The following is a 27,549-nucleotide window of genomic DNA, read 5'->3' on the forward strand; positions in this document are numbered from 1 at the left end:
GTTACCTAATTAGAGCCAAATATTTTTGGCATATTAGGCTTTTACAAGATATTGGAATATTTATTTTTTAAAGCTATGCAGACGAACACAACGAATTTAAGGACACAGAGGAAACCAAAGAGAACCATCCCTTTTTTCTACACTCACTGTACATCTCTGTGTCTTCAGGAAGAATAACAGGTGGTTTTTCTTCTTCAATAATTTTCTTAGGCACCTCAGGAACTTTAAAGATATTAGTGTGTTAATAAGAAATTCAGAATATAAAGAAACAAAATACAAAGATGTAATGTCTCACTCATTCACATACAATCAAAAGCCGAACAAAGAGTTATTTCATGTAAGATTAGTTACAGTGTTTACCTTTAGCTGCTTGGACTTCCGGCTTTTTAGGAACAGCTTCATGAACTTTTTCTTCTGGAACAATTTTCTTGGGTACTTCAGGTGCTTTAAAGATATTTATTTTTTTCTTATTTAAAGGATTTCATAGTTGAGTATGAAATACAAGACAAAAAGGGGATCTAACAAGGAGAATATAAAAAATTCCTAAAATTGAAGGCAACACATGGTAAGTGCATTTGTCTAGGTGGAATTGTGGTTTCTGTTTTTGCTTTTTTTTTTTTTTTCTTTTGAGACAGGGTCCCACCAAGTTGCCAAGTTGCCTGCACTAAGCTTGAAAGCTTGAAGTTGAATTCTTGATTTGTTAAAGCAGGGACGCTTTGCTTTTTGGAGATAGCATCATTTTCTATTGTTATTCAGAGCATGTTTATTTGTTTCCAGAGCTACTTGATGAGAGCTTCCAAAATGAATTATCTTTGGAAGAGAAATTGAGAGGTCAATATTGCTTAATTATTTCAAGAAGAGGGTAAATTCAACCAATAACAACTTCAAGGTATGTCTTTATTCCTAAAGGGTCACCACAAAAGCCAAGATTATGTTATAGGTCATAAATAGACATTATGTCATTTGCAGTTATTTGTGGCACTGAGGAGAAAATGACTTCTCTCTTCTCTGTAGAAAGTGAGTAACAGGGGATTTAATATTATTCGTGAATCAGTAAAGGGAGGTACCTTTAGCTGGTAGAACTTTACGTTCTTCAGTTGAAACACGTACTTTTTCTTCTACCACAATTTTCTTGGTGACTTCAGGTACTTTAAAGATAGTGGTAATAATTTCTTTTACTTCTAAGCTTTCATAAAGATTTTTAGCAAGCAGAACATAAAAGGTACATAAATGCATAACGTAGTCACAGTATAAAATATAGATATCACTTTATCACAAACATGACAATATTTCAAATGTGTTGAATTTTGATGATAAATATAACAACAAGAATCCAGGGAATTTCCCTGGATGGTAAGAAGGTGACAAGAAAAACTAACAATAGACTTTCATCTAGGAATTGTTTTGGTGGAATAATTAGTACTTTCTCTTCAGTCACAACTTCCTTACAGGGTCAAGGACTTTAAAGATATAAATAAGCCAATATTATTTGTAAGATGCTTTAAAAATTTTCTATTGTGAAATTCAAGAGGTTAATAAACATTAATAAAACAGCTATATTTAACATATTTAGTATATATTTACATTCAGTGTTAATACCATTAATAAGTAGGAAACAGAGGTTTATGAATAATAACATTTTTTAACAGTGTCAAATAGTATCAAGGATACTTTGGTTCACAAGATTTATGTTTTAGGGATAACAACAGTGTCTATCTTTTTTTTTTTTTGGACTGTTCTTTGGCTCCTCAGCCACTTTAAAGATACTGGTTTGTTTTAGAAATCTCAGTCACACAAAACACAGAAGACAAACATCACATAGAATGAAAACTTATAAAGTAAACATAGTGCTACTCTATATAAAGTTAGGTAAATAACTTTTTACTAATAAAAAATACCTTTAGTAGGTGGCTCTTCTCGAGGAACAACTTTAGTGGGTGGTTTTTTTGGAGGGATGATTTTCTCAGCTATCTCAGGCCCTTCAAAGATATGTTTTGATTTAGAATTAACCCATAAAATATTATGAAATGCTTCTAAAGTTAGTACAATGAGAGCTTACAAAATACCGTATCTATTTATATTTTTGAATTTATACTATGCATACTTCCAAAAAAGATTTGATTTTGCTAAATACTATCCATATTTTATTACATTTACTATATAAGACACACATTTCTTCACCTTACATATATGTTATTAATTTATGCAAGATTTAGAATAGTATTGAAAAGTACTGCAAAGACTTTATGTGCCCTAAAATTTACTAGAATGCAGGTGCTATTAGTCACACTTCATTTACTTCCTTATTTCTCCAATAAAGATATCATACTTTTAATAAGCATAGTTTATGAAGTCATCTAAAATGTTAACAAACCAGTGGTATTTTCCTGAACATGAAAATTCCACAATGAACCAAGGAGTTTCTTTTGTTCCCAATGGATAAGCCTGAGACAGATCAGTTATTTTGATGATTGTAGCAATCATGTAACATTCACGATCAGACTTTAGAAAGAATCTACAAATTCATACAGCAGCCTCCAAAAAAAGTAGATATCAAATATTATTCTCCTGTCTCTGAAAATTATACTTTGTGTGGTTAATCTGTACTATATGTCAATCTTTATATCAGTTTAAAGTCATCCTTAAATGATTTTATACGGTTTCTAATAGTCCAACCCCAGTATGTAATGTATTTTCAAAAGAATATCAGTTATAACAAGATATATAATTATTAGTAGTAACAGCAGAATAACCTATACCTTTAGGTGGAGCTTTGGGTTTTTCATATACTTCCACTTCTTCGGCCTCTAAGAATTCTATAACTCTATGAACTTTGTCAACTTTGTGTTCTTCAAATCTGCGTTCTTCTACTTTGATGAATTCCTCTACCTCATGAAATTCTTCTTCTTCAAAATATTCTTGAACTTCATGGAACTGATCTTCAAGAACTTCTTCTACTTCTGCTTCTGCTACTTCAAATTCTATTCTTTGTTTAACTACTTCCTCTTGTTCATAAGCAAATGATACTTTTTCTTCAAGAACAGTTCTCCCTGAAAAAGCGTCTACTTTAAGAGATTTACTTTTTTAAAAAACATAGAAGAACCAAAGATCTGACCTCAAAATGTAAGAAAAAGTATTGTAAGAAAGATTTGCATGCAACAATATAAGAAAACCAAAGATCTTTCCAAAAATACCTTTAGCGGGGGTAACAGCTTCCTTTTTAGGAATAAGGACTTTCTTTTCTGGAACTTTCTTTTCTGGGACTTTCTTTTCTGGAACTTTCTTTTCTGGGACTTTCTTTTCTGGAACTTTCTTTTCTGGGATTTTCTTTTGTACTTCGGGCACTTTAAAGATACAGTTTAATATTTAGGGCAGTCAAGCACACTTTTTCATAGAAAACAGACATCAAAAACAAGTCACAGGGACATAAAATATACAAGTTTTAACGAAGAAAGATAAAAGAGGTTGAGGTTTAAAAGAGATGTACCTTTAGCTGGGGGTGCCTCTTTTTTCTGGACAGGAACAGGTACCTTTTCCTCAGAAATTTTCTCTGGCACTTTAAAGATATTAGGTGTTTTAGCTAGCTGACAATGCTCAATAATACACACAAAACATCAAAAACAACATCAACATAACAATAGTCAGAGTGTCTAAGAAGCCATTCCATACTGCTGGACACTTATTTTATAGGTAATACAGACCCTTTCCTATTCTACTCATGGGTGGTTGCTAATCATCCCTTAGCAGTTAAGATATCCACTGAGAACCTGTGCTATTTTCTATCCAATAAGAGATTACCACTGTTGTGCCTACTGCTACTATTTTTCATTTGATAAAGACTTTGTTTTGAAGTGATTACCATTCTAGGGTACATAAGTGCAGATAGAAGCCCAATTTTCTTCTGGGCATTGTTATAATTGCTGAAAGGGACAGTATGCTCTAATTGAGGAAGATGCTATTCAAAGCATTAATTGAATTAGGAAGCAAAGAGAAATAGAAATTTTACACTAATGGAGAATGCTTAGGTTCAATATTACAAAAAGGACATAGGCTCTTTACAATAGTTACTATCTAAGGATACAAGAGATTTTTTTCTCTATAAAAGGGTAAATATAGTAAAAATTATTATAAAATATAACAAAACTTATGTTGTAAAATAAAATCTAGGAACAGGAGGTAAAGAAGAGAAAACCACTGTTACACATCTAAGTACAGATTAAAATTCTTAGCTATTTTAAATAAGAAGCCTATAGAATAATTTACACACATACACACATACACACTCAGAGTTATCCGTTAACATTCCAGAAAGGGATGGAGAAATAATGAGTTATATTTTTTACTGGTCACTAATCAGTTTTCTGTTTAAATTACTATAAAGAGTGCATTTTAAAAAGAAAGTGACTGGGGATTTAAAGATATTAGTCAGGATGTGCTATACCTTTAGCTGGTGGTGCCTCCACTTTCTTAGGAACAGGAGTAGGTGCTTCAGGTATTATTTTCTTAACCACTTCAGGCACTTAAAAGATATTTTATGAACATTTTGAAAAAACAACATTCAATGAACAGAACAACATTCATATACAAGAAAATAAAGAATACAAATCTTTGATTTTATTTTTAAAAAGACATTAGCAACCTAATATATACTAATATATATATATATTATATCCCATATATATCTATGTGTGTGTGTGTGTGTGTGTGTGTGTGTGTGTGTGTGTGTATATATATATATATATATCCCATACTATATATGGGGCAGGGATTCAAATAGTATGGGGCATATTACTTAGAAATCCTATAAGCAAACATAACATCAATCAGGAAAAAGATTGTCAGTCTTTAGAAATAAAGGGTTAAGAATTATTCTAAAAGGTCAGTTTCACCACACAAATAGATTGTGCCCCCACATTAATATTGAAGAAAAAAAATTGAGGATTGCAATCTATAAAACAGTATTAAAGTGCCAATACCAGAAAAGTCATTTCTTATCCTTAATTGTATCATAGACAAAATAAAAAAGGTTAGGGGAAAAGAAAGGGACACAGAGCCTCAGCTACAGGAATAATTATTCTTCAGTCGTCATTGAGATGGTGTAAGAAAAGCATACTGGAGAATGTTAGGTTGAGACAAATTCTGAGAAAGATGTGGAACACCAGTATTTTAAATGTTCAACTCATAATAAAAGAGGCACATGTGTAAATACTGAATAGTTTCTCTGGTGTGAGAAACTGAAAGTGTAAATAAGGATCAAAATGAATAACAGATAATGTGAAATAGGAAGAAAAGGTCCTCAGGGAAAGGGGAAGTGGGAGGGGTAGGGGAAAAGGAAAGAAGGGAAATAAATAAATATGAGTAAAGGAAAAAATGAAAACAAAGTCTTTGTAGATAGGGAGGGGTGGAGGGGTTGAAGGGAGGGCAAGGGAATGGGGAAAAAAATAAGAACCAAGATATATCATGTAAAGGTACACATTCCCAATAATGAATGCCAGCATACTATATACCTAAAATGTACCAATAAACAGTGAAAAAAAAAAAAGCAGCTGTACCTCTAGGTGGTTCCACCTCCTCAACCTCCTCTATGCTAGGTGGCTCTTCTGGGATCTCTTCAGGAATAGGTTCTTCGGGCTCCTCAAACACTTAAAAAGATTATTATTTTGTAAATTATTTTTACAATTATTTTATTTTAGCCTAAAATGATAAAACTCACCCCATTAAATGCTTGTGGAAACTCACTAGTCCTTAAAAATATCTACTGAGTCTTCAAAATATACTAGGTGATTCCTAGAGTTTCAAACTAGAGAAATTAAAGTTAAAATTAATATTATTTTAATGGAGGTGGACTTGTTTGAAATCCAACATCCACTTAACAGTAGAAGTCAGATTTTCTGCACCAGTTACTCAGGCTTACTTGGAATTTCACTTAGATAAATTTCACTTAGATGAACCTAACTGGCAATAATTCCATTATGGCCATTCAAATCATTTTATGAAAAATCTCCCACAGACAATACAGCTTTTCTTCAAAACCTTTCATTGAAATAAAACATATTCACTAACAAACAATAAACAGGTTACACATGTAAGAAGGAAGTTCAAATGGTATTAGTTTGCCTGCCTAGTTTCTGTGAGGTTAATAACCTTTTAGACTCTGAATATGTTTATTTCCTGGGGGAAAATAGGCATTATATCCTTCAAATGCTAGACATTGCTAAGACAAGGATGACTCTGAAATGCTATTTTCTTAGAAAGTCATCTACCTTCTACTGGTGGAACTTCTTCTTCTTTAGGAGGAATGATTTGTCTTTCTTCCACCTTCTCAGGTACCTCAGGAACTTAAAAGATATTGATCATTTTAGGCACTTAAAATCCAAGAGCTAAAGAAGAATACATGAAGACCATGCTTCCCACGTTCAAAACAAGAGAATAATTATCACAACACACATGCACAAGATGACACATTGACATTTCACAGAATTAGTTAATGAGAGAAGAATAAAACAGTTTGTGGCTTGAGATTAAGGTCCAGCAGAAAGAGCTACCCTATTTTTTTACTATTGGAGCCTCTTATTTTTTAGGAAGAGCAATGGATACTGTAGAGGTTGGTCTTGTAGTCACTGTGGAACTTTAAAGATTTTTTATTTTGAGAAAAAACACACAGACAGAAACAACATTAAACATACAACACACCGACACACATGGGGAAAGTTGACACGACACCGACGTGGATACAGCAGTGTCATATGTGATGAATGTCAATGACAGACCACATAGCACAAACATGTATGTTGGACGTCCTATGTGAAGACCATGGTTCAACATGGCTACAGCAAATGCATCCGGTCAGGGATGATGTACCTTTGGCAGGAGGAGCCACTGCTTTCTTAAGACCAGGAGGAGGCACCTTCTTTTCTGGTTCAGGTTTCTTAGGTACCACAGGCACTTTAAAGATATTATTTTATTTTGTAATTTCAGTTTCACAAACACAGAAGACAACAGACACAGCAATAATATAAATTATGCTAACCAATACCAAACAAGATGTTTTGACTTTTATGAGTAAAGGAAAGAAATGGCAGTTTCTAAAGTTCTTGGGAACAGTAGTACCTGCGGCAGGAGGAGCTTCCTCTTTCTTGGTCACAACTACTTTCTTCTCTGTCACTTTCTTCTTGACCTCAGGCACTTTAAAGACATCATTTCATGGTAAGAATTTATTTTGAGGGGTAAGAAAGACAGAAACCAAGAAGTCTACACACAGAAAGACGAACATGCAACAGTTACTGAGGATAGGGAAGGAATGCAAGTTGAGGTCCCAAATAGGATGATATTATTAGGCTTTGTAGAGCAAGGGACAAGAAGCCTACTTCATTATCTGAATGCCTAGAATGCAGACTTGATATGTTACCTATAAAATATTTCAGAATGCTTGAAATCCAATAATGGACCAACCTTTCCATTACACTGATTATATGACTGTATGGTGGGGAGGGTTGTGCTTATTACATGTAGTAGTGCCACTATCTTTTGCAGAAAATATGATTACAATTTAAGGCACCTTCATGTACCATAACCTGATTTAGTACATTAAGCCTGCATTCTAGTCATTCCTTGACGGAAAGCTTTACACCTTATTTTATCCTCACAGTACTATCTGAGCTTATTAGGATTCATATGAGTATCCCATTTTACGGGCAAAGAAGTTGAGACTTAGATTGGTTAAAGGACCTGCTCAGAGTAACACAGCAAGGTACAAAGCCAGGAAGGCTAAAAGCAAAACCTGTTAGCTACTATTTATATCTTAGTTTTTCTTTTTCTTTTCAGCCTGGTGTTACAAAGGCACTTAATATATATGACTGGAGGGTGAAATTTAAGCACATTTATTCATTACATTTTTCATGTAATTTTCCCTATAAGTGATTTAGCTTTGCAAATTAGCTATATGAAAAATTATGATGTTTAATAAAAATTATAGAAAATCAGGTAGAACTTTTACGGGGATTTGGGGACAACACTTCCTTTCACTTTTGCTCTTGATTATGATAGCACTCATTTTACTGAAATAGATATCAGTGTCCTGTACAGTTTTAAAATATAATTTTTCCTGAAGCCCAGTTCCACTCCAATTTATGTTACAGCCATGGGTGAAGAATGCACATACACTCTGGGGAGGTGTACCTTTGGGAAGTGCTGGAGGTTCCACTTTTTTAGGAGTGACAACAGGGACTTTCTTCTCTGGTACAGTTTTCTTTGGTACTTGAGGCACTTAAAAATATTTTATTTTAAGACATTAAAAAACCCCACATATAATACAACACTGCATATAACAAAGACACAAAAGAATAAGTCCACAAGCAGCTAACATTTCATAGCATGAAATCTGGAAAGACATTCAGGTCATTTAAAATGGACAGACACACAAAAGGGATGCACCATATTAAGAGTATATATCTGGAATGTTTTCTGAGATTTAGATAGTGGACAACATAGACAATAAAGTATTACAGTAAAATTAGAGATGAATGAAAAGATGGAACCACAGATAGAATTCAACACAAAAGAGGTCTGGTTCTAAGAAGAGCTGCTATACCTGGTGCAGGTACTGGCACCTTAGGTTTAATTTCTGGAAGAACTTCCTCTTCTTCAGGTACTTCTTCTTCCTCATGTACAAGTTCCTCTTCCTCAGGAGGAACTTCTTCTTCCTCAGGAGGAATGACCTCTTCCTCTTCTTCAGGAAGAACTTCCTCTTCCTCAGGTAGAATTTCCTCTTCAGGAGCAATTTCTTCCTCAAATGGAACTTCCTCTTCCTCTTCCTCTTCCTCTTCCTGAGGTAGAGCTACAGGAACTGGGACTACTTCACGTTTCTTTGGCACTTTAAAGATATTTATTCAATTGCACAAGCATCACTTTTATGTAAAATATTCATGACAATGGGACAACATGAAAAGCAAATATTCTGTGATCATAAAGCATCAGTTATCAATATACATATTGGGAAGCATTAATTATAATTAGTGAGGCTGTATAACAACCCATCAATTTTCCTTTTTGCTCTGGTTCTATTAGAGATTAATGTACCTTTGGGTGCTGGAGCTTCCATTTTTTTCAGAACAGGTGTTGGTTTCTTTTCTTCCGGGATGAGCTTCTTTGGCACCTCAGGCACTTTAAAGAGAGTATTGGTCTTTAAAAATGTGTTCTTTTACATTGTCTTACAGCCACAGATATAAAAAGAATCCCAAACAAGACACTTTTAAAACATTATATCATAGAAAGATTTGCACACTAGCATAGCTAAATGTAAGGTTTTCTCCCCATGAACTTTAATGATGAAATGATGTACCTTTTGCAGGTGGGGCCTCCACTTTCTTAGGAGCAGGAACTGGCACCTTCTTCTCAGGCACAGGTTTCTTGGGAACTTCTGGCACTTTAAAGAAATGATTTAGAGAAAAATCTTATACAACACAAAAATACTGAGTCCAAGTATAGTTTCAAAAAGCTTAAGATGAAGTTATAAAAATATGACACAAATTTCATGAAGCATTTTTTGTTTAGAATGAAATCTTTTGTGCTCCATAAGATGAAAGAGTTGCATCCCTAAAGAACATAGAATTGAACAAATTGTTTTTTTACATCTATGTAAATATGAAATAAAAAATTTTGTGACATTGCAAGTTTATGTACCTTTGGCTGGTGGAGCTTCCACCTTTTTAGGAACTGGCACTGGTACTTTCTCTTCTGGTACAGGTTTCTTGGGCACTTCAGGAACTTTAAAGATATCAAATAGAATTAATGTCACATTTTCCACCAATAGATAAGAATCTAGCAGTGAAAGATCTTAATTGAAGCATTACCAGATTTTGTAACAATTTCAACTGAAGACTGAAAATAATATCCACAAAACAAAGGGCAGGTAATACACGAAAGTTAAAACACTAAAGAAACACAGACTGATGATAAAGACAACACACAATGCCTGGTAAATGATGGCTTTGGCCACTTTGATATTGGAAAAATAATTTATTTTACACTAAGAACTTTCTGCTAAAGAGAAGGAGCCAAGCAGTAAGTACAAGCATGCTTACATGGCGAAATTCATGGAAGAATACATGGTAACCTGCTCCTGTGACTAGTTGGGTGGTTTTGTCTTGGCATTAATGATATTAATATTGTCAAGTTACACTACAAGAGTATGTTATTGCATTATTGCACTGATGGATTATAAAGAGATGTACCTTTAGCTGGTGGAGCCTTCTCTTTTTTAGGAATTGGTACAGGAGCTTTCTCCTCTGGCTTCTTAGGAACCTCAGGCACTTTAAAGACATTGTTTGTCATTAAGTTCTAACTACCAGTAGCAACATTGCCATATAAAGCACATTTAATGTTTTTAGCAATAGATAACAACACACACAAGGTTTTGTACTCATTAGAAAGTTAGCTATTTAAAGGCAGATTAAGTCTCCTGTATACCCATCATGTGAATGGTGGTATACCTTTTGCTGGTGGGACTTCCTTCTTTTTGGGGACAGGAACAGGTTTCTTCTCTTCTGGAACAGGCTTCTTAGGCACCTCAGGCACTTTAAAGATATTATTAAGAATTGTGGAAATGGTGCAGAAAAGATATAAAATGTGAAAAGAAGCTACAGATATCATACATCACATCTAAAACTGTCTGCTTCTACAGTAAGCAGAGACGGCCACTGGTGCTAATAGCCCCCAGAACTTTATCAAGTCAGACACCCAAACTCCAAGTTTCTGCTGCATATCCCTTCACAGGACAGACCGTCTACCTTTGATTGGTATCACCGGCACCACTTCTTCCTCAGTTATGTGCTCTTCTTCTTCATGAAGGTACTCTTCTTCTTCATGAACATACTCCTCTTCATGAACATATTCTTCTTCATGAATGTACTCTTCTTCATGAATGTACTCTTCTTCATGAATGTATTCTTCTTCATGAACATACTCCTCTGCCTCTTCTACAAAATATTCTTCTTCGTAGGTTTCAGCTTCCTCTTCAAAGGCAACTTCTTCAGGTTCTCGTTTTTTAGGCACTTCTGGCACTTGAAAGATATTTTCCCATTACTCAACAAAATTAAGACACTTTAGGAACACAGGCCCAGTTATAATAAAAGAAATAGGTTGCACCTTTCTCCCCAAAAGAACTTCACACATAGAACTGAACATGAATTCAACAGCAAAGGAGACAAACAACACATTAAAACAGGAGGTATTAGGTACCTCTAACAGGAGCTGCCACTTCCTTTTTAGGGACAGGTACTTTTGCTTCTGGGATAACCCTCTTGGGTTTCATGGGCACTTGAAATATTAAAAGTAAGAAAATTTTATTGTCAGAAATAGGCTACCCAGTCAATGCTGGCTTTGTTGTAATTTAAACACATAGAATAATTTTGTAGCTGACTCTGAAGTAGTATATGTACAATAGTTCTTCTCTAATAAACTTTATATTTCCCATGGAAAAGATTCTGAACCTCACAGAAATGAAAAGCAACAGAAGTACTCAAGCAAGTGTGAGGCAGCAGAGTCCAGGAATGAAATGATGATTAGTGTTCAAGTGTCTCTGCTTATAAGAAACATCCGTTATTGAGAAGCCAAATTACTTCTGGGTAAATACACTTCCTGAAATTGCAAGGAAGTTATCTCATAGTTAGTATAAAGCAGGAAAAAAGTGCCTGGATATTGAATTAGCTTGTTTTTAATCTTGAAAATGATTTTAGAATGAATAAAGACTGATCAAACTTTGGTGATTATTATTATATTATGACATCAATTTAAATATATTAGGAACATGACATGGTCACTGATTTTTGAATACAGACATTCTATTTTATACATAATGTACCCATGTGGTAGAACACAGTCATTGAATAAGTGCCTGTGGTTAATAATTTTTCTTTCTTAAAGGTAACATTATCTTCTTATTCTCTACTAATAGTATTTTTACACTCAACACACTTTTATTTTTGGTACTGGGGATCAAACTCAGGACCCTGCACTTGCAAGGCAGGTGTGGTGCCAGAGTTAAATCCCCAGCCCTCAACACACTTATAACAATTAACTTTAAAAACCCCACAAAAACAACAAAGTAATGAGAAACATAGGTACATTAATTTCAAAAGAGGCATTATAAAAGACTACAATCTAGGAAGGAAATTATACCTCTAGCAGCTGGTTCAGTCACCTGCTGTTTTTCACGTTTGGTAATCGAAATATGTATTTTTTCTTCAACAACTTTCTTTGGTTCTTCAGGCACTTTAAAGATATTAATTATTAAAGAGCATTAAAACCAACCCGATGTACACTGTGTAATAAATACACGTAAGAAACTGAAAGGTAAGAATCAGGACCAGGACAGTCTACTGAGTAAAAACAGAGAACAACAGACAAGACTGTAGGGCACGGTGACAGCACAGAGGTGACGAAGTTGGGGCTGGTTATGACTCTGCAGTGTACCTTTGGGCGGTGGAGGTCTGAGTTTCTTAGGAACGGGCACAGGCACTTTTTCTTCAGGGACAGCTTTCTTCGGCACTTTAAAATATATCCAACATTAAGAGATGTTTTTTAAAAAGAAACTGGATTTTTCAAGAGTTAGTAAGAATGGAAAGTTAAGGAAGGCAAAATCCAACATAATATTCTCAAACACACACAACTCACACACTGCCACTTGGACGTATATTTACAGTGGACACACATGGGGCACACAAGGTCTCATAACTGATAATGCTTTTCTCACTCTACCTTTAGCTGGTGGAGGCTTTGGTTTTGTGGGAACTGGTTCTTCTTGGACAGGTTTTACTGGAATGGGCTTCTCAGGTTCTTTAAAAGTGCACACAAAGTATTTAATGTTAGACTTTACAGCATAAATAAATTATATTTCTTAAATGAGATCAAAGAATTAAAATAATGGATCTTTTATTTGCAGTGCAGTTCATAGCCTCTAGAGGTAAGAGTTAGAGGTCCAAACAGGACAAGCTCTGAAAGATGTGAACAACCTTGTATTTTCCTTTCCTCCTTGCTATTTATTTCACTCAGGTAATTGTAACTCTCTCATATATTAAAAATCTCATTTCACTTCAGTTGTACAAAATTGTGACTAACAGCCCTCCATCTATAATATTAATTTTTAATGCTATCTGTAAAACTGTAACAAATTCTCAGGCTATGAACATTAGAAAGTAAATAAAATAATATTGATTCATTCAAAATTCTGGTGAAATTTATTCTTGCTGAGGATTTAGCTCAGTGGTGCCACCACTTGCCTCACAAGTGCAAGGTCCTGAGTTCAATTCCCAGTACCAAAAAAAATATTTATTCTCTAAGTAAAATAAATGAATTCTTCAGAAACAAAACTATATGACTATAAATTTTATCTTCCTTTTGAAGAACTTATTGTCAATAAGAACCAAGAGTAATTTTACAAGAACACTGAGATTGTTTTCCCTCCAGAAGTTATCCAAGAAAAAATATTTGGAATTTTCCAAGTGAAAAAAAAGTTCTTTTTAAATTCCTTTAGGCATCCAAATTTTTATTCTGTTCTATTGGAGTATGCACATATATCATGTGGTTTTAGGTTTGCAGTTTTGCTCCTACCTGTGATATATTCTTCATGTTCTTTATACTCTTCATAGTGTTCAAACTCACGCTCTTCATAATCTTCATATTGGTCATATTCTTCTGTTGGTTCATATTCTTCAAATTCTTTATAATCCTCATATTCTTCATATGCCTCATATTCCTCTTCCCGTTGTTCTGAAACTATTTCTTCTTCTCGTGTGTAAGACCATTTTTTCTCTTCTGTTACACTTACTTCTAGAATAATATTGACAACAGGCAGCATTTTATCTGAAGCCCACTCAGGGATGATCATGACAATGTGTTTGGTTTCATTCCTTTGTGAAGGTTTCATGCACTGGTTATGGGAGACCTGACTCTCCTTGGCAGGTCTGGTCGAGGTATTATAAAATGTACATTTACTAACTATGATTTCAAATGTTCAAGTGCCTGTGTTTAGTCAATAATAAGCCCATAAAATAGAGGAATAAACAGGGACTCAGCAGGCAGAGCCATAGTTTCATGTTTTGAGTAATTTAATCAAAGCATAATGTACCTTTTGTAGGACGAGGTTCTCTCTCTGGAACTTCAATGGATACTTTTTCTTCTGCAATGACTCTTTTTCGCAGTTCAGTCACTTTAAAAGAGTAATTATTAAAAGTAAATTGAAAGATTCTGGAAATATATGTGCTAAGAGAAATTTTGTCCAAGCAATCCAAGGACGAAAATAGCCATAATGATGCTCCTTCAAATGTTTCACTTAAATGGCAAGAAAAAAATCAATAGACTTAGTAATAAATATGCTCTAATATATCTCTGAATTTTTTTCTAAGTTTAATGCTTCAAAGGTATTGAGTAACTATAGGAAAATCAAGTACTACATACAAGTGACTTTAAAAAAGACAACTACAGGGCTGGGGATTTAGCTCAGTGGGACTGCACTTGCCTTGCTAGGGCAAGTTCCTGAGTTCAATCCCTAGTACAATAAAAAAAAAGACAACTACACAGAAGAAACAATGACTACTAAAATACATACAAGCATTTGAGATAAATTAGTGTCACATAAATGATTTCTTCACCTTAATTCTAAGATATTTTCATAAGCTCAAATGGTAGAAAATTCAAAATTTAAATTACAGAGTATAATTCACAATTATACTAGATTAGTTTCAATTCTTAGATGCTTATTTTGATTTCTTTAGAGTCAGTATACCTTTAGCTGGTGGCTCTGGTTCTCTTCTAGGTTTGAGTTTTGGAAGTTTTTCTTCTGGAACAGCTCTCTTAGGTTCCTCAGGCACTTTAAAGACAGATTTTACTTTAAAGAATTGTTTCCCTAACTCAAACCACCAAAAAAAAAGGCAATCATATGGTAGTATTTCAAACATAAAAGACTTGATATTTCATTACTTCCAACATACAACAAGAACAAAACCCACAAAACCCCACACTCATAATCAATGTACTTAGTAAAGAGAACATGGCAAGGATAACACTGTCCATACTAGTGGGCTGATGTACCTCTTGCTCTTGGAGGCTCCTCTTTTTTAGTTACAGCAACAAGAACTTTTTCTTCCTGAGTAATTTGCATGTGCCTCTCAGTCACTTAAAAGATAATTTTAGGATTCAGGAGTTACATCACTTAAAGTAGAATGTTTCAAATATATATTAGCCATAAGGTAATGTGATTTTAGAGTAGAAGAATTTACATGGCACACGACTAAACATCACAAATAATATTCTACTCAAACACAAGGCAATAATACACCACTGCCACCAATAGACACCAAATATCTACATATAAGAAAGTGTGACAGAAGGACAGGAGACCAAGAAAGACAAGACATCAGGTTCCTAATTTCTGGTGCTGGGAGACTTCGTTTACCTTTAGCCGGGGGAGGTTCTTCTATTTTAACCTCTTTTGGAGGAACCCTTTTTTCTGGAACTGGTTTCTTTGGCTCTTCTGGCACTTAAAAGATATCAGGCAACATGGTCAAATATACAGTATAAAATGCACTAGATGTAGGTACGATTGTTTTCTTGCTATAAAATTTTGACGAATGAGTCAATTTAAGATAAAAAAAGAGAGAGACAAGTATTATTCAAGAATAACGTAAAGCCTAATATACCTGCTGGTGGTGGTACTTTTTCCTTCTTAGGAATTGGAGCAGGAACTTTCTTTTCTGGTATGATTTTCTTAGGTGGTTCAGGAACTTTAGAAAGATGAAGTTTAAGAATATTAGTTTGTATTACATTAAGAAGTGCCATTGGTTTGGGGCTTAAAACTCACTTTTGTAAAGATAACACATATACACACATTAATGACTACGCTCAAAAATGATCCGCCATGTGTGCTGACAAAAAGTTATGCCAACTACAGGGATTATTATACCTATTAAGACAAATGGTATTGCATTTCTCTGAGAGAAATTATACCTTTCAGTGGTGGACGCTCCTCAACTTTGGCAGGAACTTCTGGTTTTGATATAATTTTCTTCTCGGGCACTTGAAAAGATTATAAAATACACTTGTAGAAAATGTCCAGATTTTAAAAAATAAAAATGTAAGTAATCTTTTCATTAGTCATGCTATTTATCAATCTTTGCAATATAGCAGATAAATCAGCTATATGATGACAAAAAGAATGGGATAAGCCAATGTAGGGGTAAAATTACTGAGAGTCTTTATACCTTTGGCTGGTTCAGCTTCCACTCTTTTAGAAATAATGTGCAGCTTTTCTTCTACAACATATTCCTCTGGCTCTTCCATCACTTTAAAAACATTAATTTTAAAGGAGTCAAATTGTAGTGTTCTTCACATTTAATTCTAGCAATAACTTTTCACTCCAAAGAGTAATTACAATAGCAAAAGTTTAACGGTTGACAAATACATGAATGTTCCCATTTAAAATACCTAAAAAATATTTTAATCCAGGTATGTGCCTTAGTAAAGAGCATGGGAAACATGTTTCATTAATTTAATGTTTAAGAATATCATAAAGAGATAGTCCTTATATTTATATGAGTAACAGGATAATTCTACTGATGAAATAAACAAGCGACAAGAATTTGACGATAAGTTTCAAAAAAAAAAAATAACCCAACACTCCAGATTGGAAAGCTGCAGAGTAGAAACGTATAATTGAGGATTTAAAAGTGAATTACAAGGTGTTTCATCTGCCCCCTCAGATTTGTGGGAGATAGTTATGGTAGAAAAGGCAGAGACTTCATGTGATTTTTGAGCTCTCACAAATAAAGTTAATTACAGAATAGAAAAGTCCAGTTAAAAAGATATTTCGTTTTTACAATGAAAGTAAATCTAACAGGCCACCCATCTTTTCAGCTTAGTGAAGATGTAAGACTGTCACAGAGTGTTTCCCCTGTAACTAGCATCTAAAGAACTGAAGGAAACATACAGTGTATACTGTTAGAAACTGAAATCAGTCCCAGACAACGAGGATGTTCCTTATGTGTATATTATGTTTGGTTTTCCAAATATTTCCATAAGGGATAAAGTTCTCCTCAAATCCACCAGATTCCTGACCATGCCCACCATCATGGCCTCTTCCTGGAAGCATAACAGAACTAATGGGCTTCCTCTTGGGAGTCACACCCAATCCTGTCCTGTTACAGGCAGTTCTACTAAGGCTGTGCCTCTTGAATTTCACATGGACTTCTCATTAAAATAAAGGGGCTGTGAGGCACTGTCTTCAGTCAGAAATGTACTTGACAGCATCAAAAATGCATAGCAATTCTACTCATCTTCACTGGAAAGACAGTTAATTTGTTAAGCAACTCAATTATTTCCCTTTATAGCAGAGACACCCAAAAACTTTCTTAGCAATGTTCCTTTTGGATCTACAACTTTAGCCAGAATATTGAATTGTAGTAGGAAACCTAGTAGTGACTTAATTGAAAAGATATCCAATGAGATGTTTGTTGATTCAATCCTCAAGAAACTATAGAAAACTAGCATTGTAGGCATGAGATCATCTGAATAGCAAGATAGTACCGACTTGTTTACGTTATTTGTCATGTGTAGGTATATCACATAATTGTTTTCTCCATATGTAAAATAGAGAAAAGCCCTCTATGTTCAGTGTTTCATATCCATGAATTTCAGCTTGACTTCTGGAGAGTTATGAGGTAATGTATTTTCTTGTTCATTTTTAAACTGTGAGTCAGAACATATTAGTCACTTGTGTAATCCATTTAATGGATTATCATTTTCATTTTTAATGAATAGAAGGAATAGACTAGAAATAAAATGGATAGAGTAGACATGAACAAAATAAAAACACAGCAAAGTACATCACACAGTGTAAGAGTAATATTGTTTCATAAAAATTTTGTTTCAGATATGTATGTGGGTGCACATACAAAGGTGGGTGAATTATAAAATAAAATATGTCTGTCTGTGGATTGTGGTAAAAAAATATTTAAGAAACACTGTCGGCTAGCAGACTCTGTTGTCCTCTTTGCTGGCACCCTTTGAGGAGCAAGATGCTGGCTGAAAAAGCCCAGGAAGACAGAAACAGGGCGGCCTCTGGCCAACAGCCTCAGGGAATGGGAGCCCTCAGTTAAAGAACCTCCAAAGAAGGGGATTCTTCCAACAACCACAGGGCCCGGGGCCAAATCCTTCCTCAGTTCAACCTTCTATTGAGACCCCAGCTATGGTTCATACTTCAAATGCAACCCGGTGAAAAACCTTGAAATAGAGACCCTGGCTGAACTATGGCTAGGTTCCCAACCCACTGAGATTGTGAGATAATAAAAGTTTTCAAAAGAAAGAAAGGAAGGAAGGAAGGAAGAAAGGAAGAAAGGAAGAAAGAAAAGAAAGAAAGAAAGAAAGAAAGAAAGAAAGAAAGAAAGAAAGAAAGAAAGAAAGAAAGAAAGAAAGAAAGAAAGAGAACCTAGACATTAGATTACTGAGATGAAGTTTATGCCACCCGGTCATGCTGAAGCCAAGCTTTATCTCATGAAAAGATGCATGCATACGGGGATACCTATCCCTATTGACCATACAAAAACATGAAGTCTTTCTTCCTAATGTAGCCAATGAGAGATGGCCAAGAAATGCACTGTTACTCTAGTGTATAATACTCCCAAATCCTGTCAAGATTCCAGATCGTCTAGTTCATTTGGTTGTTTACCTTCATATTCTGTAATCTCCACTTCCTCCTCCTCCTCCTCTCTCTCTTCTTCTCTATAAACTGAAACAGACACTCTTTCTTCTTCTTCTGAATAACTCCATTCCTCCTCTGCACAGATGTTAAAAGATAAGATTTAATTTAAATTTAGCATGCTGAAACATGAGTATGGGCCAGGAGTTCACTACAGATGGATCTGTTTAAGGCATAGGTGTTCCTCACTACAAGAAGGAGAGGGCTGATTTAGGAGGGGACAGCACAACCCAAGGCAGAGAGGGATACTTGAATCATGTCCAAGTGCGAACACTTCCATAATGGTCACATTTTCAGGAGCATATTCTGTTCTTAGAATGAGTCCAGACTAAGGTAGACACAGAAGACTCAGTTCCAGAAGGCTAAGACAGGTAGGCACATTCTAAAACTATGGTAAGAGGAAGTAACTGATAAGGACAAGATCAGAGGTAAACAAACACAAGGGGAAAGGAACAACAGGTAGACACATTCCAGAACCAATGTAAGAGGAAGTAACTCATAAAGACAAGTTCAAAGGTAAACAAACACATGTGGAAGAGAAAGAAGACTTGAGCAAACACACAGACTCCTTCCTCCCCTCACTTCAGGTGATATACCTTCATGCCGCATGACTTCCACTCTCTGAGGAACTGCAAAGGACAGTTTTTCTTCACCAACAAATCTTTTTTCTTCCACAACAGTTTTCTTAGAAACTTCAGCTTTAAAAAAGCATTAAAGTTGAAATTGAAAATGTAAGAATTTTAATAATGCTCTTTCCTTAGTGTTTGGGAAGATTTGTACAGTATACTAGTCTCACTAGCAAAATGGGGAAACAAGTCACATATCATAAATTTATACACACACAAGTCTCTCAGAAGTAAGACAAACGGTAGGTACAGGAAGAGACCAGACTGAAAAAACAAGAATTCACATGCTGAAATACTTCTGTCAGAGAACTGAGACAAATCCTACCTCGGGGAGGAGGAGCTTTCTTAGCTACAGGAACTGGCACTGGAACTTTCTCCTCTGGGACAGGTTTCTTAGGTACAGCTGGCACTTTAGAAACATTGTGCACATTTAGAGCTTCAGTGTTTTCTCACTGAACCCCAACACACACCATAGACATGCACCCACAGGGTAGTCGTATCACAAAATACACTCATATTTTGCCTTGGAGCATAATATTATATAAAAATGGTTCTTGCAAAGATGGAGAGACAATACCTTTTCTTGGAGGAGTTTCTTCCTCTTTTGGAGGAACAGGCCGTTTTTCTTCAGGAACTTTCTTTTTTGGTATTTCTGGCTCTTAAAGAATAGTATTCAATTTATAAATTCTCAGAAAGGCAAAATAAATGAGCAACATAGAACTGGCAGGCCCATTAAGGAAGACATGCAATTAAAGAAGCTTGGAGGGAAGACAAGGTTATTTCATGGAGATGGGAGTAAGTACCTGCTGGTGGTGGAGATTCCTCTCTTTGAGTAATGATGGTCACTTTTTCTTCTGTGATCACTCTCTTCTGTACTTCAGGAACTTGAAAAGATATTTTTTAGAGTTGATTTCATATTTTCCAAAGCAGCTAATACTGTACATATTGATTTTGTAAGAAAGTACACAGACGGACAGACACTTTTTGAGTTCTTATTCACCATAGAACGTTCAGTTTGAGTTAAGCTAAATCAGTTAACAGATAAACACAGAAGTTTTGCACTCAAAACAGAATAATAGGGATTGTTTACTAAGCAAATCACCGTACCTTTAGCTGGGGGCACTTCCTTTTTCTCCGCCAAAGGAACAGGAACCTTTGCTTCAGGGACAGTTTTCTTTGGCACCTCTGGAACTTAAATTTTGTAAAACAGCACTTTAGTTCAGATATATATCACTTCTAGTAATGGATAAAGGCAAATTCACAAATCTTTATGTAGTTCTTTAATGTTATTATAGATTATCTATGCATCAGCAAAATAATGCAGCAAATTAAATTAGCTCTAATGTTATAAAGGTTGCAATGTAATATATGTCACAATGTTTTAGTGCCACTTAGACAATTACAAATGAGTTATGCAACAGAATGTTGTGTGCAGAATTTACCCTTTACTTATACATTGGTCTGCTTTTGCTAAGAACAAAGTAGTGATTACATGAACAATAGTGTGGATATAGTATATAGAAAGATGTGTATATTTTATATTGCAAAATGAGGTGTACAGTGATCATGAGTTTAAGACTATTTCAGACTAAAACCAAGAAGTACAATAATTGTATCTATAGTACTTACTACTACTCCCATTTCTCTTATGATTTTGGAGGTGTGTGCCTATAGTGTATTAAAAACTAAGACAACGTTTATTCTAGAGCCAACCTCTCGATCTAATATCCATATGTCAATGGCTGCGGGAAATTCTGTGTACAGAATTTTGTCGATTTGTGCATTATGCTTTTCCCTGAAGAAGTTCCATAGTTTTGAGCAGGGTCTCTTTCCCCCTCCCAAATGTTTGTAGTGGGTTTGATTAATCTAGTCTCGGCCTTGATAATATTGACTTTTAAATTGGAAGATGAATTTTAGCCACATGCATTATCTATAATAATTATTTAAAGTAAGACCAGGCATGATGGTACATGCCTGCAATCTCAGCACTCTGGAGACTGAGGCAGGAGTTCAAGGTCAGCCTCGGGTACATTGCAAGACCATGTCTCCAAAAACCAAATAAATATAGATAGATCTTGTTCAGTTCAGACAGATAGATAGTTTCTAGTTCAGTGCCTACTCTGTAAGGCAGGTAAGGCAAGGATAGGCTGATTGGAACCAACATTTTGGATCCCTAGTTTTCAAGGCTGATTATTTTCCTCCTAGGGCTTATTTTTAGGGAAACACAGGGAATACACAATGGGTTAGTTTAAAGGAAAAAAACAGAGGTCCTGAACAACCAGTTCCCTCCTTTTCCTAGATGCTGGAGATTTTGATCTCTAGTTTTCAAGGCTGATTCTTTTCTGGTTAGGTCTAATGTGGGGGTAAACAGTTATAGAGGTAGGCATTTATATATGTATATGCTATGTTCTACGTACAACCAACATTTACACATATATATGTAATAAATTTGTTTAAATAAATAATTTGTTTAACTAAATAAATTTGTTTTGATGGATGAGACAGACCAGACCTCTGTGTCCCCTTCAGGAGTGATCAAGTAATTTTGATATTAGTATTGGTTTTAATAATATGGTATTTGTATATAAGAGTTAGATAATAAAAAACTCATTCTGTAGTCATTTGTTTAGAAAAGTCGTAGAATTCTGAAAGAGCCAAGTTTTAGAAAGAGAGAGGAAGATTTAATTCAGGAAGAAAATGGAAGCATTAGGAGCTCAAGGAAAAGGGAAACTATTTGAAATGTAAGATTTCAGTAAGTCTGGTTTCTCCTATATTGGGTGTTGTTGAATTCTTGCTGAATCTCTCAATAACTGACCAGATGTGAGAGTTGCGCCTTCACTGCCTCCATAAAGTAGGGTCTTTTATCACCAACACCACCCCCAGAAAAACCACCAAAACCCCAAACTAAAACCAAACATAAAGCAAGAAATTAGTGATGTACCACAGCACCACGTTTGAATTCCAACATCCATATATATATAAGGTATCCTGAATAGCTAATCAGATAATTGTAACATTTATGGAAATAATGAAATTTAAAGAATGTCTCAAGGAACATGGTGAGAATAAATGTCACAAATGTCTCTATTCCCCACTGTCGAAGACTTGCCATTACTGACTTTTAAGAAGAGTGGCAGTACTAGCGCACTGTATCTGCCTTTACCCAGTTGAAATTCACTTCTGCCAAACACTTGCTCATTGTTGCTGGCCGCCATCTCTTTATGACTCATTAAAGAGTTTTTACTACACAAAAAAGGCTCATTTATGAAGGGCCAAAGATAATTTTTTTTTCCTGTAAACATGTTTGCAGAAGACAAGTTTCACAAAAATATTTCTTCTTTCTCTAAGAGAGGAAAGATATTAAAATTCTAAGATACAGTTTGACATAGTTATTTCTATCAAAAATAACACATTTTGGTGGTGCCTTAGGAATATTCAGTGTCATAAATGATGTATGTCAGGACATGGCCCCAAAGCTGACAAACACTGAAAACTCGAAAAAGTAGAAAACAGACAAATTGAAAGACAGTATAGACAAGGACCATTCAAAGCGAAGAGCAGGCCACTGGGCAAAGCACCTCCCTGTTATCAGTGTACCTTTTGGGGGAGCAGCAGGTTCCTTCTTTGGTACAGGAACTGGCTTTTTCTCCTCTGGTACAGGTTTCTTGGGAACCTCAGGAACTTTAAAGATACCATTGTAGAAACAATGTTGAATATTCTAGTCTCCTTCTGAGACATTTAAGATACATTAAAGCATACATCCTCCATAAAAGAATTAAAAAGTAATTTAATATGTTCTACTTACGATAGGAAGAAATGTTAAAGACATCAAAACCATGTAGACATTACACATATTACATGAACCAGACGAAGACCCGTTAGGATGGTCTGAGGACTAAAACCATTACTGATACTTATATAACACATTACCACAGATTAATAAAATCAACATACACACAATTATATTACAGATGGTTTACAGATGCTATTTTGTTAACACACAGATCTCATTAAAAAGATGCAAGAAGACAGATGCTGAGTAATTTTTTCAAAAGTATTATTCTACCTTTGGCTGGTGGGGGCTCCACCTTTTTAGGAATGGGAACAGGGACCTCTTCTTCTGGAACTGGTTTCTTAGGTGGCTCAGGGACTTCAAAAGAAATGCACCATTTGTGAGAAATTGTGCATTTTGACCAATCACACATTCTTGCAAGACAGTATTACAGAGTAGACATTTCCCTACTGATGCATGAGGTACCAGCATAAATGGAAATGACTGAATGGCTACTGAGAAAATGTGACTATTGTCACCTTTAACTGCAGGAGCCTGCACTTTCTCAGGCACAGATGGGAGACCCTGCTCAGACATGCCAAGGCCTGCTTCTCAGAGACCAGCTTAAGATGAACATCAACAACTTTGAGGGTACATTTTTAGCAACCTTACTTTGTAAGGCAGTTGTATGAGAACAATTGCATTCAATTATCTTAAGTATATTTTATATTGTAAATGTTTAACAACTTGGCTGGTGGGGGATGGTCTAGGGCAGTTGCTATATTTTCTGATTTCTGTGGTGGTAAATACTGCCATCCTGGCTACCAGTATGATTCCACTGTCTTGGAGTTGGGAACAGGTGTGAAGCAGGACACATTACATAGTGTTTCTATCACACAGACAATAGGCATAAACAAACCCCAAACAATGATTATAACAAAATGAAGTAAAATGGGAAGTAGTGAGTTTTGAGTATGTATCAACATGCCTTTAATATGATTTATATAACCTAAGTTTTAATAATGGTAGTATTAAACCATTGACTGGCAAAGTTCCTGAGTATTTAACAGTCTTTGGGCAGCTGGTGTAAGTTGGCTCCCAGACACTGCATGTCTGAATAGCTGGTCACTGTACTGTGAGTCCATAATTCTCTCCTGTGCCTCCCTCATGGGCTTCCCGTCCCGTCTCGTTGGTACCTGGAGGCTAGAGGTCTACCGGCTGTGTGACTGAATACGGTACTTAATATTAGCACTGTCAGGTGCTTACTGTGAAATTTCTACCACATTTTGATAAAGATTTTAAACTTTGTGTTACTAATACCTTTAGGTGGTGGCTCAATCTTTTTGGAAACAGCAACATGAATTTTCTCTTCAGTAACAGTTTTCTTTTGTACCTCAGGGACTTTAAAAATATGCATTTTAATTATTGATATTTTATATTGTGGGTGGCAATTAAAATTCACGAAGAATACCAAAACAAAAATGAAAACAGAGATACATGTGAAGTGAAAAAGATGACAGAGAATTACGAGGAGACAAAGATGCCTACATATTCACAAATTAGACAAGAAGAAGAGGAATAAAAATCCACCTAAAACTCTTCCATTGAGTTCCCAAATTCAAATTTGTCTTATACCTGTGACTGACACTTCCTCCTCTGTATGAGAAGCAAAGAACATCTTTTCTTCTGAAATAACCATCTTCTTTGTATGCACAGCTGGTACTTTAAAGAAAGCATTTCACGTTAGAACATCTTTTTCTAGGACACGATATCAGATGAAACACACAGTGGTATGCTTTACTGAAGTTTTTAGACACCAATTGGGTTAACAGGATAGGTTGAGAACAAATTTAGTATTGCTAAGGCAACCAATTATTCTTTGATCTATATGGACAAACAACCCATGCAGACTTTATGAAATATTACTAAGAGAATCAAATAGACACAACTTCTTCACACACAATGCATTGCTTTTCCAAATCCATTAGGGATATTCATATGAATGAGAGGATAGAGACTATTATATGCAATGCAATACACTGCATAGTAAAGTTAGAAGACTACTTATTAAACACAAATCCTTCCTTCAATAAAAAAGCAATTTTAAGCAAAACTAAAAAACAAAAATAGAAAATGTTATTATTGAATTAAATTATACATAAGTACAATTCAGCATAAAATGTGTATTATATAAAGATGGGCTATTTTGTTGATTTGTGAATTATTTGCTGATGTATGTACACATATCCATTTGCATAAATAGAAATGTTTAAAATTTGAAGCTGAAAGACAAAGATGTGTACCTTTCACTTCAATAATTTCTTCCTGTACTGGAGTCCGGGAAGGTTTTTGTGGGACAATCTTCTTTGAAACTTCGGGTACTTTAAAAATATGTACAAATATATTTGTATTGTAAAGGATATTGCTTTGCACAAAATTTAAACATGTCTCAGTTCAGATGATTGTAAAAAAATAACTAATGTGAGTATATATCAGTAAGCAGATTACTTGTGTACATGGTATTAGAAATGTCTTAAACAATAATACCTTTGGTGACTTGAACTTTTTCTTCTTCCATTCTTCGAGTAGTCTTTTCAACTTTTTCAACTACTGGCTTCTTTAAAACTGCAAGCATTTTAAAAAATTGCAGTATTTTTAGAATTTCTATTAAACTTCTCTCCCTTACTTCTACACACACATATATATGTATCATTTTCTTAGAGAGAGACAGATTTGGCACTCTTTAAGCGAACTTTAAGTACAAGTTTCTGTGCTTACATTATCTCGGTTATATTTATTTCAAATGTACCATAAGATTTTTATTATCTTTTAAATTGTTTTATTAAATGAATTAGAAATTGTTGAGAAAAAAATTTCACGGAGACAATAAGGCTTAGAGAAGAAGTTGTGCCTATTGGATTCAACTGGTGGTTCATACATCTTTGCCAAACAAGCCATGATCATATTGATTCTCTGATCTGTTAAAATAATTCCAATTACGTACCTTTAGGAGGTGGTACTTTCTTTTCAGGTACTTTTGCTGGAATTTTTCTCTCTGCTAATTCTTTAATAAAAACACAGGATAAGTAAGGATGTTTAAATCAGTAAGTACTCATAGATTGTATTGCAAATGACACAAACTAAGAGTAGTATATAATTGTGTGAAGAACTGTATCGGGCAGCATATTGCTAATATGACTCTTAGTGCTGGATTCAAAGCAAGACCTAGTAGAGACGCAACAAGACAGTAAAAGTTTGAACTTCTGCCTGAGAGAACAGCACTTGGAATTTAGTCTAAATGATCAACTTGTAACATAAAAGCATGATAGTAACTAAAGAAACTGACTTTTTACAGATTAAGTTTTTAAAGACTTCTAACCTTAAAAATCTAAGCTATCATTTCATCTCTTTCATATCCATTGCAAACCTAGCTAATAGCACTGAAAATATAAGCTGAGCAAAAATGAGGAAAAGAGGGAAAAAAAGCCATCCAATTTATACATACCTTCACGAACCTCCTTTTGAACTTTAATTACTTCTCTTTCTTGGTAAGACTCTTCCCACTCTTCCTCCCCTTCATCATAACCCTCTTTCCTTTCATAGTATTCTTGCTCTTCTTCAAAGTCATCTTCCCATTCCTCATGGACTTCCCGTTTAGCTTCGACCTTGATCTCTTCATAGTCTTCGTCCGGTTCTTCATAATAGGGTTCTTCATATGGCTCCGTGTATGGTTCCACTTCTAGTTCATCATAGGGTTCTTCCACCATAGATTCTATGTAAACTTTCTTCTCCTCATAGACTGCTTGCTTTTTCTCGTACACAGCCTCTCTTTCTTTCTGAACCTCTTTCTTTCTAGTAATGGTTGTTATTTTTACTTCTTCAGCCTTAGAGGATACATCAATGATCTCAGGAGCTAAAAGAAATAGATGAAAATAAATAAATATCAACATATTAACCACAGCCAATTTCCTTATTAAATGAAATCTGTATAAACAGTCAAGTATCTCAAACAGTATCAAGTATCTCAGATCTTAGTACTGATAATGCATTACATTCTTCATTCTATTGGTTCTATTTAAGATTTTACTGACTATGAAACACAACAAAGGTATCAAGATGCACTGTCCTTTTGATTTGAGGATTTTTCTAGTGTTGAAAATATGGATTCAATAAAAGGTATCAAATAGACACAATTTACATTGTACTGTGGGAACTCTAGTTTGTAGAACCCCCTGTCACTGCCCATGGAATATTTTAATATTTGATAATTTTATAAGATTTATAGTTAATATGTCTGAGGCAAATATTTAAAGTTCCAGTTATTCCTGCAACACATTTTTTTTTTGGAACCTACTTTTTTTTCTTTTTGAGGTACTGAGGATTGAATCCAAGACCTTCTCAAT

General features: G+C 34.9%; 1 protein-coding gene across 18 annotated transcripts in view; it reads right to left on the bottom strand.

Annotated features, from left to right (window-relative positions):
• Ttn (titin) overlaps window positions 1-27,549 on the bottom strand; it is a 274,910-nt gene that overhangs the window by 133,482 nt on the left and 113,879 nt on the right. For 7 of the 18 annotated variants that reach the window (XM_087196545.1, XM_087196537.1, XM_087196532.1 and 4 more), the window contains exons 111-153: window positions 26,652-27,059; window positions 26,151-26,210; window positions 25,694-25,771; window positions 25,450-25,527; window positions 24,782-24,868; window positions 24,467-24,547; window positions 23,441-23,524; window positions 22,972-23,055; window positions 20,482-20,565; window positions 20,178-20,258; window positions 19,952-20,032; window positions 19,700-19,783; window positions 19,345-19,446; window positions 18,719-18,826; window positions 16,257-16,337; window positions 16,003-16,071; window positions 15,696-15,779; window positions 15,452-15,535; window positions 15,088-15,171; window positions 14,783-14,866; window positions 14,126-14,206; window positions 13,609-13,827; window positions 12,757-12,834; window positions 12,472-12,546; window positions 12,178-12,270; window positions 11,239-11,316; window positions 10,788-11,060; window positions 10,491-10,574; window positions 10,233-10,310; window positions 9,682-9,765; window positions 9,341-9,424; window positions 9,079-9,162; window positions 8,591-8,872; window positions 8,179-8,265; window positions 7,111-7,185; window positions 6,862-6,945; window positions 6,264-6,338; window positions 5,553-5,642; window positions 4,442-4,519; window positions 3,488-3,556; window positions 3,195-3,344; window positions 2,760-3,050; window positions 1,899-1,979 (exon numbers count right to left, since the gene is read on the bottom strand). In XM_087196545.1, coding sequence (XP_087052671.1) covers window positions 1,899-1,979; window positions 2,760-3,050; window positions 3,195-3,344; window positions 3,488-3,556; window positions 4,442-4,519; window positions 5,553-5,642; window positions 6,264-6,338; window positions 6,862-6,945; window positions 7,111-7,185; window positions 8,179-8,265; window positions 8,591-8,872; window positions 9,079-9,162; window positions 9,341-9,424; window positions 9,682-9,765; window positions 10,233-10,310; window positions 10,491-10,574; window positions 10,788-11,060; window positions 11,239-11,316; window positions 12,178-12,270; window positions 12,472-12,546; window positions 12,757-12,834; window positions 13,609-13,827; window positions 14,126-14,206; window positions 14,783-14,866; window positions 15,088-15,171; window positions 15,452-15,535; window positions 15,696-15,779; window positions 16,003-16,071; window positions 16,257-16,337; window positions 18,719-18,826; window positions 19,345-19,446; window positions 19,700-19,783; window positions 19,952-20,032; window positions 20,178-20,258; window positions 20,482-20,565; window positions 22,972-23,055; window positions 23,441-23,524; window positions 24,467-24,547; window positions 24,782-24,868; window positions 25,450-25,527; window positions 25,694-25,771; window positions 26,151-26,210; window positions 26,652-27,059 — 4,659 coding nt within the window. Of the gene's footprint in view, window positions 1-147; window positions 223-360; window positions 445-1,067; window positions 1,149-1,898; window positions 1,980-2,759; window positions 3,051-3,194; window positions 3,345-3,487; window positions 3,557-4,441; window positions 4,520-5,552; window positions 5,643-6,263; window positions 6,339-6,861; window positions 6,946-7,110; window positions 7,186-8,178; window positions 8,266-8,590; window positions 8,873-9,078; window positions 9,163-9,340; window positions 9,425-9,681; window positions 9,766-10,232; window positions 10,311-10,490; window positions 10,575-10,787; window positions 11,061-11,238; window positions 11,317-12,177; window positions 12,271-12,471; window positions 12,547-12,756; window positions 12,835-13,608; window positions 13,828-14,125; window positions 14,207-14,782; window positions 14,867-15,087; window positions 15,172-15,451; window positions 15,536-15,695; window positions 15,780-16,002; window positions 16,072-16,256; window positions 16,338-18,718; window positions 18,827-19,344; window positions 19,447-19,699; window positions 19,784-19,951; window positions 20,033-20,177; window positions 20,259-20,481; window positions 20,566-22,971; window positions 23,056-23,440; window positions 23,525-24,466; window positions 24,548-24,781; window positions 24,869-25,449; window positions 25,528-25,693; window positions 25,772-26,150; window positions 26,211-26,651; window positions 27,060-27,549 lie in introns of all 18 variants that reach the window. The other 11 variants (XM_087196547.1, XM_087196540.1, XM_087196535.1 and 8 more) reach the window with 6 other exon arrangements.

Source organism: Heterocephalus glaber, unplaced genomic scaffold (assembly GCF_053883595.1).
Source record: "Heterocephalus glaber isolate CG9 unplaced genomic scaffold, H.glaber_assembly_v1.0 deba00000347, whole genome shotgun sequence".
Taxonomy (NCBI): domain Eukaryota; kingdom Metazoa; phylum Chordata; class Mammalia; order Rodentia; family Bathyergidae; genus Heterocephalus; species Heterocephalus glaber.